The sequence below is a fragment of the Dendropsophus ebraccatus genome, chromosome 4, assembly GCF_027789765.1.
Source record: "Dendropsophus ebraccatus isolate aDenEbr1 chromosome 4, aDenEbr1.pat, whole genome shotgun sequence".
Taxonomy (NCBI): domain Eukaryota; kingdom Metazoa; phylum Chordata; class Amphibia; order Anura; family Hylidae; genus Dendropsophus; species Dendropsophus ebraccatus.
Window position 1 is genome coordinate 39,426,631 of NC_091457.1, and position 12,571 is coordinate 39,439,201.

Sequence of the window (12,571 nt, forward strand, 5' to 3'; positions counted from 1 at the left end):
TTTGATAAGGGACTCTCTGTAGAACATGTAAAACATGAGTGTTATTTATATAAGTTTATTTCTTCCTCAAAGGATTATGCGGAAACTTTAACAACATGCAGAGCGATGATTTTAAGGCTAACAATGGCGTCCCTGAAGGGACTGCTGCCGGCTTTGCTAATAGATGGAAGACTAATAGCAACTGTGCCAATATCAAGAACACTTATGAGGACCAGTGTTTTCTGAATATGGAGAGAGGTAAAGTATGTAAATAATGAAACAATAGTACAATGAACATGGACTGGAGGAGATTACTTTCTAGTCTATCCTTTCCCCCAAGCTTAAGCTCCATTCCATAAAATATAAGGAAGCAATAAACGGAAGCTCATTCTTGGGAAGTCCAGCATATAATAGCAGATCAGCGACCCTGAAGTCTGAAGTGTGGCCTGCAGTGTAGTGGATTGCACATGAGTTGTTTAAGAAGGTTATGGTAGAGCACTCTGGAATAGGGATTGGTGAAGGAAAGTCCTTGATCCTGTTCAAAGTGCTGTCTGACCAAAGACTACAAATACTATGCCATACATCGTCTAAATATAGAAACGAAAAACATTTTTACCTAGCCCAAGTCCCCTGCAGCTTTCATTTGACTCCATCTGGTCCTCAATTTTCTGTCTTCTTACTTATGAAGCGAATGTTCAGGGGCAATAAGAGGCTACCGTGGTGTCTCATCTCGGCTGACCTTTCAGGTCCTACGCCCAAGTGCTCATCTTGGAAGGGGAGCAGGTAAGTATGTTTTTTTTTTCCATTATTTTGAAAGGGTGTCTGGTACAATACTAATATTAAGCCTAGGGGTAGAATACCCCTTTAACAGACACAAAATGTTTTATTAGAGTTACATCTCGTCTCTCATCGTTTACAGAACTGTTCTTGTTAGGTTACAGAATGTTTGTGTCCTTTACCACCAGAGTACTGTAACTGTCAAGCTACTGTGCCCACAAATGTGGACTGCTCCATTAAACATGCTGTGCTATTGTTTTGAAGAAAAAAATTGCAAAACCAAAGACAATCTTTGTCTGGTGCTGACTGGGTCTTTAAGGGAGAACCCTTCACCACAGTAAACTCTCATACTCACCTTTTCACAGTTCCATTTAAATACTGAATGTACAGTACTTACATAATGTACTTTCTGAGATATAATAAAAAAAATGAGTTATTAAAGGTATGTTACCCATTGCACAGTACACCATTGTAAAGGAAAACCAAGGGACAAGTAATAAACAGAGTTTGTTGATAAAGCTCATGATATACCTTTTTTTAGTACAACTTTTCATATTTTCTTTTATGTTTGTTAAGTTTAATGAGTTTATTGATATACATGTTACGATTATTTTTTAATGATTTGGTAAACTCAAATCACGGTACCTTTTTTTGCAGAAAAATATGCACAATATTGGTGTGGCCTCCTTACATCGGCAAATGGACCATTTTCCCCTTGCCACAGTATAGAAAATCCTTTTACTTACTATACGGTAATGCACTATACCCAAGTCTTCTATCAACATAAGGCGAATCCCAAGTTTTAGCATACAATAGTTCTAGATGTATTAGTTACTCTATTGACCGCCCCCCCTCCCCCCAAAAAAATAAAATAAAAAAGAAACTTCTTTAGGAGTGACAGCTGCAAATATTGAAACAGCAAAAATCTAAATGATCTGACACAGCATATTTTACAGCAGTAAAGAAAGAACTAAGGTGGAGATTTATCAAACTGGTGTAAAGTAGAACTGTCTCTAGCAACCAATCAGATTCCTCCTTTCATTTTTCAAAGAATCTGTGAGGAATGAAAGGTGGAATCTGATTGGTTGCTAGGGGCAACTAAGACAATTCTTCTTTACACCATTTTAACAAATCTCCCCCTAAGGGCGCATTCACATGTACAGGATCCGCAGCAGATTTGATGGTGCAGATTTGATGCTGTGTTCAGTTATTTAGATCAAATCTGCAGCTGATCTGCAGCATACGGTGTGTGAAGCTACCCTAAGAATATGTTCTGGTGTTACATCTTTTTAGGGTTCCATTGGCATGTAGCCACCCATAGCCACTTAAAGGTATGGATCACAGCAGGTCTCACTGCTGAGACGCGCTCGGGAGATATAGATGGGTGGATAGTGCGGCAATAGCACAATCCACTCCCCAGACGACAGCTTATTCCGACAATGAAGTCTCATAGATTATCGTTGCGGAGATAGTGGACGAGGAACGGATAGCATGGCCACAACACTGTCTCCCAGGCTAGATCTCACGATTACAGCAGGTCTTAGCAGTGAGAACCACTGTAATAAATAACTTTTGACATGCCAGATAATGTGTCAAAGCTTATTTTTCATAACAGGTAATCTTTAAGATGCCCCAAGTCTCACTTTATCTTTTGTCAATCGTCATTTCAGTATTTGCCTTAATTCAACTATAAATTATACGAAACTACAAGCCTTGTAAACATGCGTTGTATTTTTATTTTTTTAGAATTGTCTCTCAGATACATGCAGCTGTAAGGACAGTGAGGAATGTATGTGTGCAGCTCTGGCTTCATATGCCTTTGCATGTGCCAAGAAAAGTGTCACTCTCATTGGGTGGAGAGACACTGTCTGTGGTAAGCAGTTACTGGGTACTTATTTAGTCCATGTAAATGTGTCCTGTCTTTGGTAACAATTTGTTTAAAATTTCTATTGTTTCTATTGCTTTTTTTTTATAGAAAAATACACAAAGACTTGCAAAGATTCTCAAGTATACCAATATAATGTGACTCGGGGTCAGCCCATGTGCCGATCTAGGAGTAATGATGCCACAGTATTCAACTTTGAATTCTCTCCTGTGGATGGTTGTGTGTGCAAAGAAGGGACATATCTGAATGACCAAGGGGATTGTGTAGAATCAAGTTCATGCCCATGTTACTCTCAAGGCAATGTCTTAGAATCTGGGGAAATGATCGAGGAAAATGGAATGAAATGGTAAGGATGTAAACACTATGTAAAGGCATCATTTTTGTAATCAAATTTAATTTAATTTCTAATTTCCTATTTGGTGGAGGAAAACCCATACACAGGATTAGAGACCTGACTCAATGCTCATGAAAAAAGCATGAGGAGCAGAGATGAGCGAGTAGTGAAATATTCAAATTCGATTTGAACACACCACAATGTTCGACTATTCGATTGAATATCGAACCCTATTAAAGTCTATGGGAGGAAAATGCTCGTTTCTTGGTGAATTCCAAGTGGTCGAATTTAGGTTTCCAAGTCCACAATTACACCTCTGAAATGCATTTGGGAAAACAGAGGAAGCATGCCTGGGTGCATCTAACACGCCCAAGTCACAGCATTACGCCACTATCACAGCCTATCAACTATACACTCCAAACATATATATGGTGACAGGTGGCAGGTGTTTTACTGATTTCAATGAGGCAGAGTGCAAAAAAAACCTGTGACACTTTATTATTTTTTTAGTTCTACTATGCCTGCACAGGTGTATACACTATATGTCAACATTTACGTGTGCCAACAGGCGACAGCTGCCTGGTGTTTAACTGCATTCAATAAAGCGCAGAGGGCAATCAACTACTGCGACAATTACGAACTAGGAGAAAATAGTCCATGCAAGATTATTATGAGCTGTTTGACTGCCTGTCTGTGTCACTATCTGATATGCGGCTAGGCACTCTTAATGGAGAAAGCAGCTATATGCTTTCATACTACTGCTAGCCACCATTCTCTTATTTCTTAGGGAAAGAAAAGAATTGCCATGCAAACTGATCTCACTTGCCCTTGTACTTTAGTACATACTGACAGCAGCTCCCTGTGTACCTCATAGAGCTAAAATAAGACTCCCCTCCTCCAGGCTGTGCTGTCCCTCTTTGTTTTGTTTCTGTCCATAAGATGGGTGACATGGAGGAGCATGTGACCATGCCCTGCCACCTGTTTTCTCCATAGACATATACAGGCTCAGTGGTGGACACTGGAGGGCGGAGCTTGGTCCCAGGGCCGGCGTCAGCACCCGGCATACTCGGGCAAGTGTCGGGGCCCACGGCTGCTCAGGGGGCCCCCGACACTTGCCCGAGCAGTGAGCCAGACCCCCTTATCACCAACCTCCGGACACCTGGGGGGAGGCCGGGAGGGTGCTGCCTACCCTGAGTCCGTTTGTGTGTGTGTGTGTGTGTGTGTGTGGGTTGCTAGAAGGACCTGCTGTGTTTGCTGCAAAGCAATGGGGAAGGACCTATGGTGACGTCATAAGGGGGCGGGGCTGAGAACGGGAGAGGCTGCATATGGATGAAGGACCTGTGATTATTGTCATGTGACATGAGGGGTCGGGGCTCACTTATACCTTCTTTCTGTATGCTGTGAGTTGTAGTCCTCCTCTTATACCTCCTCCTGTAATGGCCTCTGATCTCCCATAATAACAGGCTGTCCATGCTGGCAGTTGTAGTCCTCCTCTTATACCTCCTCCTGTAATGTCCTCTGATCTCCCATAATAACAGGCTGTCCATGCTGGGAGTTGTAGTCCTCCTCTTATACCTCCTCTTGTGATGTCCTCTGATCTCATATAATAACAGGCTGGACATGCTGGGAGTTGTAGTTCCCCCCAGTATACCTCATGTAATGAGGACCCTTCCTCCGCCCGGATTAGTGAGTATGGTTTTATTTTTTTATTTTCTTGTGTTGAGGGAGAGCAGGGGGCATTTCTATGGGGGCAGGGGACATTACTATGGGGGCAGGGGACATTACTATGGGGGCAGAGCAGGGGGCATTACTATGGGGGCAGAGGACATTACTATGGGGCAGGGGACATTACTATGAGGAGCAGGGAATATTACTATGGGGACAGAGCAGGGGACATTACTATGGGGCAGGGGACATTACTATGGGGACAGAGCAGGGGACATTACTATGGGGGCAGGGGACATTACTATGGGGAGCAGGGGATATTACTATTGAGGCAGGGGACATTACTATGGGGAGCAGGGGACATTACTATGGGGAGCAGGGGATATTACTATGGGGGCATGGCAGGGTACATTACTATGTGACAAAGGGCATCTTTACTATATGGAGGGCACAGCATTGGGACATTATTACTATATGGGGGGCACAGCATGGGACCTACAAACCTCCTTACTTTACTGCACATGACACAAAACAGTGGAGTTACTACTGTATGGGAGTCTATGGGTGGGAAAAAGGGAAGGAAGTGGCTGGAAATGTGCGGAGCCTAACATGTTTGTCTGACAGGTCCTGAAGAGATGAATTGTAGCTTGAAGATATCATCATGGAGGTCTGGGCAAGATGGAGAGGAAACGGAGAGCGATCGCCTCAGATCAAAGAAGACATCACCTGTGAGTTATTGGATTAAGGTTTTTTTCAGAATTTTGGCAAACTTTATTTGGTAGGTGTGCCCCGAGGTGTGCTATACAAAGGGGCCCGCTGAGGCTCTCTCGCCCAAGGGCCCACAAAAACCTGGAGCCAGCCCTGCCTGGTCCTACATGTCAGCCATTTTATGGACAGAAACCACAGAGCAGGGCAGCACAGCCTGGAGGAGAGGAGTCTGATTTTAGCTCTATGAGGTACACAGGGAGCTGCTGTCAGTATGTACAATGAGTATACTTACTAATACTGTACAGTGAATTATGTTACTATAAAGTGGCCAACCCCTGTAAGTGATGAATACATTTTGTGTTATATTCACAGCACCTGTGAAAGAGGCGAGCTGACTTGTATGGGGGCAGTCAAGAAACCGCAAGGTAAATGAAAAGACAACTTCTCATTTCTTATGGCAAAGTTTATCACCTTGGAATATTGTATAAACTATTAAAATCTCATGAAACGCTGTTACAGACGTACGTTAGGGTTACATATAGTATTTTGGTCAGTGTTTCAACCATAACCAAGAGTAGGTCCAAAACAAAAAAATGAGTGCAATCTTCCCATTATAATTTTTAATTTTGTTGTTTTCACTTCTGTTTTTTGCTAAAAATAAAAACCAAAACAATACAATATGTGTGAATCCAGCCCTAGAGCCCTAGTACATGGGGCAATTACCATCCAAACAGGAGCTTTGTAATAGATGCCATTTAATAAGCTTTGTTAATCCGCTCTCTGCCAGGGCAAGTTTCCCACCTTTAACACACAAAAAACATAAGATAGACCAATAAAACCTATAAAATTAAAACAACTAATTTTCCTCCCACATGCCTTTATAAATGATCAGAAAAGACATCTGCCACACTGGCCCAGATTTACTAAAAATTTAAAGTAAACTAAAGTAGAACAGCCCTCAAAGCAAATGTACCATCAAATATCATCAATGTACCACCAGATATCATCTAGACAGTTTTCAGTCATACCAGATGGCTGCTGTCACCCTGATTCTCACAGTGTTCATCATTATTAATTTTATCCTCCATTCCGGAATTATTACCTGTTAATTATTACCTGTTTTCTAAATATGCAAACCGTGTGCACTGATATTAACTCCCTGCTCTGACAAAGAAACTTTTGCAGCTGCACAGATGTCAGGCCGAGAACAGGCTAATGGTCCTTTTACATGGAGCGATAATTTGCCCAATCGATCGTCGATTGATCGTTCGCCGTGTTTACACGAGTCGATTATCGCTCAATACGATCATTATCGTGAAAATCCGAACTATAATCGCTTCGACCATAAGGAGGAACATCAGCAAGGGGAGGAAATATCAGTGCAAGGGGGTACTGGGCCCGCCTCCAGTGCACAGGGCAGGCATATATGCATGTTTAGAAAACGGGTAATAATCCAGGGACCAAACGGCAGAATTAAGAATAACAAAGACCATCAAAATCAGAACAGTGCTGAACATTTGGTAGGACAGAAAACTGTATGGATAATATATAAGATGGTACATTTGCCTTAAAGGGACTCTGTACCAGCAATCTGACCCCCCCAAACCACTTGTACCTTCGGATACCTTCGCATAGGACCTGTGCAATGTTTAGCATGGAGAAAATGTTTTAGTTGCATTCCTAATGATGAAGAGGGTGGAGAGGAGAGATGGAGGGGTGGTGCAAAGTTAAAGCACAGATACTCCTGTTTTGCACGGGCTGCAAGTTTAAAAGTAGTTTTATAGGACAATAACTGCATCACCTGCTGGACGGACCCAAGGACAGATCTCGGATTAAAAGCAGCTATCCGAAGGTACAAGTGGTTTGGGGGGGGGGGGGTCAGATTGTGGGTACAGAGTCACTTTAAATATACTAGATTTATCCATGTGGCGCAGGCTAGGGACTCCTTTCCTTTTCCACCATACATACATAGATGAATCCTTTATTACATAACCTGGTCTCTGCATGAACCCTGGGCTTAGCAGAAGGAAATTTGGGGTCATTGCACCCATTCCATGTCATGTCATTCGAACAGCTGGGACACCAGGAGTGTGCAGAATATATAGCTTTAACATTTGTGAACAAATGTGCTGCAGGATGCCATATGGAACCTGTATACCTGCGTACCCAACTATATGTCATCTTGTATCCCGGCTCGAGGCTGTCCCACAGGCTACTTACAACTTCATTTCAGTTGCAGAGTTTTCCCCAATAAACTTATCCTTTTGCTCTAGTTTTATCACATATATCAGCATCATTCACACAGAATTTTACTCAGTTACAACTTCTTGCCACTTTTTTTTTTTTTCTCAGTAGTGTCAGTATAGAGCTATGTTCACACAACGTCAACAAAAGAGAAAAGGCTTTTCTATTCAAAATGACTTCTGTTAATGCATTGAAGTCAATAGAATGACGGATGTCCAATGCACACAGGGCGAGAGTTATCAAACATGTTGCAAAGTGAAACTGGCTCAGTTGCCCCTAGTAACCAACCAGATTCCTCCTTTCATTTTCCAAAGAGTCTGTGAGGAATGAAAGGTGGAATCTGATTGGTTGCTAGGGGCAACTGAGCCAGTTTCACTTTACACCATGTTTGATAAATCCCCCCACACACACACACAGTGTATAAAATGATGTACGTCTGTGCAGACATCAAAATGAAGATCACGGCAATTATTTTCGCACATCTATTACAAACAGCAGACGTTATTTTTTAGTTGGTCACACACAGTCCTTTCACTGTTTTTAATATTAAATTCAATGGATTTTTCAATTAAAGACATACCCAAAGGACAATCAGTCCACCTGAACTAGAATCATTTTAACATTTTACATTTTAAACTGTGATAAAAAAAACATTGTGTAAACATAGCCTAGGACAGGTATAATTTCCAATTTTTAGCACTATAAGGATTTTGCTTTTACAAGTTTATTATTGCTTTTACAAGTTTATCTATTGCTTATTTGCAATAGTCCAGTAAATTTTCCTGATAGGAAACAATTTTTTGTTTTTATTTTTTTTAAAGGAAAGATTAAAGTAGATTTTAAATACAGGTGATGCTGCCACCTGCTGACTTCACCAGGAAATTAATTTGATGACTTTGTAGTAAATGTCATTTACTAAGTGCTTATTAGGCTAAAAATTTGAAGAATCTGTAAAGCATTCAGAAACATTTAGACTGGGTGCCACATCTGCAGTTTATTGGGTTTTTGTTTTTCTGCAATTCATCTATTTTTCCAATAGAGATAAAAGATTTTCCATTCTAAGGTCATGTTCACACAACGTATGTTTAGCATAAATCACGGGCATTGTTGCAATTTGCAACAACGGCCGTGATTTATGCTAAACATACGTTGTACGCTCCGGCCGGGATTCCATCCGACCGCACGAAAAGCTGACATGTCAGTTTTCTGCGGCCGCTCCGACCGCACGCTCCAATGTGTGCAGCAATGAATTGGGAGAACCTGCATCCGAATTCACCAGAAATGAAGATCATCTGGCCGGATCTTCAGTAACACCAGCCAATCAGTAACACATGGCCTAATACATATAACCCCCTTATTATAAAAAAAAAACTACAGAACCTTCAACATTGAAGGTTCATGCACATAATCATATTACAGATCAGATTTATACAGTATATAGATGCACCGTATAATAAATAGATAGATAGATAGATAGATAGATAGATAGATAGATAGATATCTTATCAAATATGACAGAAATGCTTCCTTTTGCTAATACCAAGCATTGTGGAAGCTGAGGGGTCTGGGTCGGTGACTACATCTGTCAGTAATATCTAGAAGATTTTTCAATGCCCAGAGGAAGAGAGAAGTGAATGTAGGAATAGTGTTTGTATATTGATGTTGATGAGTGATGTGGTGAGGTTTGGGTAGGCGATAAATCCTAACAATAGTCAAGTCCAAAGTAATCCTTTACAAAAAGGACCAAGGCTGTCAGGTCAGAAAATATTTGACAGTTCACATGTAGTTTTATTTTACGGTTGTAAAGTAATGTAGTACTGCAAACAATGTATGGAGGATGAAAACGTTTCTTATCCCCTTGGTATGGCTATGTTCACACAATGTAAGGGGAGGCCAGACAGCTAAATGACCACCGTTATTTTAGACTCAAAATGACGGACGTCATTTTAAACAGAGCTGAAAAAACATTGCTTGCACATAGCCTATATCTGATTTCCTAATATTCACTATGCACTACTTTGGATAGTTACTGGCTATTTCAGTGAAATGAGGGGAGAAGTCCGTGAATATTTAATTGTGATTTATAGGGGGGGGGGATCAGCTTGGACATATTTTTAGCTCTTCCGTTCAAATTTCGGGCATAAAGTTCAGTACAAAAAATATCTTTTGGCCCATCTATTAGAACACTTTTTTAGCAGTTTTTTCAGGCTGAATATGTCCCATAAATCATTTGGTTTGCAAATAACTGTTCGTAAATTGCCTTGAAAAATGTTCCAAGCGGTAGAAGAAAATGTCTTGTTTTTGTATGTATTTCTCCATTGACTGGTCTTACATATCACTAATAGAGATGATAGAACAGCGGAAAATCTTAGGTTCTATAAAACTCGAACCTTGTTGAACCTTCCGCATTTGATTCCCGATGCCTTCCGGTCTGTGGGAAAGGAGAAGACAGCGCGGGTACTGCCTGGAATTCCGGGATACAGCCTATTACCTAGGCTGAATCTGGGAATTCTGGGCGATACCTGGGGCTGTCTCCTCCTTCTCCACAGACGGGGAAGGCATCGGGAATCAAATGCGGAAGGTTCATTAAGGTAAGAGTTTTATAGAATCTAAGATTTTCCGCTGTTCGATCATCTGTAATCACTAAGTGATCACTTTTGTTATTCACATTTATTTCTTCCAAACTTCTCAGCAGTTTGCTCGCACCCGCTGGTTTATTTTAATTGCTCTAGTGCTCCGAAAGGGACAAAGGGAGTGGAGTGTCAGAAGAGCTGCCATACACTGGACATGGACTGTGTAAGTAACCATGGGAATGATAATGGCAATGCAATTACTGATAGAGCAAGTATTGTGAGGGAGGCCAATATTATGACTTTTCTCCTCCTTAGAAATCAGGGTAGATTTAGTAAAAAGTATAATTCGTAGCAGCATCCCTGAAGAAGATCCTGCAAAAAGCAAAATTATGAGATGCATAAAAAGATTTGAAGAGTATAAATTATTTAACCCTCTACACAAAATTCTACAAAATGACTATTGTGGTCTGAGAATAAGACTAAATAACAATAATAATATTTAGCAGAGTACCTTATATCTGTTTAGACTGATTAGCAATGGTTTCCAGTTCACTAATAGTCTTTAGTATAAGTGTTTCAACCAGCATGTTTGAATCCCAGCAAAGCGTTTTTATGAGGTTCAAGTCAGGTGACTGTGGCAGCCACTCAAGAATCTTCCAGCAATTCCTCCAAAACCAGGCCTTAAAAGACTTGTCAAGGGTACACTGGCCCTTTAAAACCTTTTATATGTTGCTGCAATGATGGATAACATGACAAACATGCTATTCTTATCAGACATCTTGCTTCTCCAGTCCTGTATCCTTCAGGCTGGAGGACTGGAGAAGCCAGATGTCGGATCACAAGCAGCGTGGTAAGTATAGACTGCTTGTGATCTGTAAACTGACAACACAGATATATACTGTACATGTCTTTGCTGTCAGTTTCCCAAGCTGCACGAATGATACAAGGATCGTTTGTGCAGCCCAGACCTCTTAAATTGCCGTGCCATGTAAAGGTATTGCAAACGAGCGCTGATCTTGTTGATCGGCGCTTATTTGCTGCCAAGGTGGGTGGCCAACAAATCTGTAGCTCTATAAGGACCCTAAGTCTATCATGTTTGAATTTACTGTATCCATTTGTAACAATAGTTATGTTTCATATGTGTGGCTGTTGTATATAACGTTTTTACAGATTTAAGCTGCCACTGCACCATTCTACCCCAATGGCCTGCCCAGCCTCAAGAGTTTTCATTCAGTGCTCTACAGTGATGATTACTTATATTAAGTCGCCGCAGAGCAGCACTTCAATATTCATGAGGAGGGCCGCAAGGTTCAGGAGGAGTGGGCCACAACGTGGATCGGTGCACTGAAGGAGGGAGCCCTGCACCAGTGCACCAAACTGGTTAGTTTGCATATTTGCAAGCTAAGATTTAGGCTGCATTCACACGTTCCGTGTTTTGCACAGAACACAAATATTAATGCATGTAACGGACTTCTCCCCGCCCTGGAAGCATCTGTGATAAGATGCTGGGAGCAGGGGAACTGTGTTCATATGCGCCACGCTGTAATAACAGCGCTGCGTGTTTTATTCATTACAGCGCGGCACATATGCATACAGTTCCCCTGCTCCCAGTATCTTATCACAGATGCTGCCCGGCCGGGGGAGAAGTCCATTACATGCATTCCACGTCCGTGTTCCGTGTAGAACACGGAACATGTGAATGCGGCCTTAGTGAAAACGACACTGAGGATGAAGGTAATGAATGTTTGGGAGCATAACAGCAGGTTAGATGCTTTTAACCTGTCACAGTATCTACACCATAAGGCATCTGGAGGGGGGTCAAACTGCTGGGGCATACTATGGATAGGGCATAACTTCAGAAGTAGCATAGGTGAAAGGCAAAAAGTCTAAAAAAAAAAAAAAAATGTAGGAAAACCTTTGGCTTGTTTTTCAAATTGACTGTCCATGCTGTTTAATACTGTGTTGACTTTGTGCATTCAGATGTGCTGCACTTCTAGCTGGGATTTTGGGATGTTCATCCAGTCAGAGTAAATGAATAGGCTGCATGTAACCACTGCCCTCTAGTGAATGGATAGAGCTTTTTGTAACATACTGTACATCTGCAGTCAGTAGTCACCACTGAGTTTAAGCAGTTAAAAATAAAAGTACTGTCACCCCAGTAGCACCCCATAACACAATAGGTGGGAGCCTATTGGTTTCTTAACATACAGGGGTATAACAGTGGTTCCCAGTTCTGCCAAGTACCCGTCTTTATAACACTGTGAGGCATAATTTACTGCAATACAGAAATATCACAGTGTATTGTAGAAGTCGAAGAATCACATACCAGTGTCCTTCAGGATTTAAAAAAATGACATTCAATATAGTGTTCATAAAAAAAAACGAGATCCACTTTAAAACATACAC

The 12,571-nt window shown here is 41.3% G+C and overlaps 1 protein-coding gene across 1 annotated transcript in view; it reads left to right on the forward strand.

The window, feature by feature from the left end:
• The window catches only part of LOC138789258 (mucin-5AC-like), a 106,197-nt gene that overhangs the window by 20,608 nt on the left and 73,018 nt on the right, over positions 1-12,571 (forward strand). The window contains exons 14-19 of the mRNA XM_069967859.1: positions 73-237; positions 1,414-1,508; positions 2,503-2,629; positions 2,732-2,987; positions 5,721-5,773; positions 10,285-10,388. Of these exons, the coding sequence (XP_069823960.1) occupies positions 73-237; positions 1,414-1,508; positions 2,503-2,629; positions 2,732-2,987; positions 5,721-5,773; positions 10,285-10,388 (800 nt within the window). The remainder of the gene's footprint in view (positions 1-72; positions 238-1,413; positions 1,509-2,502; positions 2,630-2,731; positions 2,988-5,720; positions 5,774-10,284; positions 10,389-12,571) is intronic.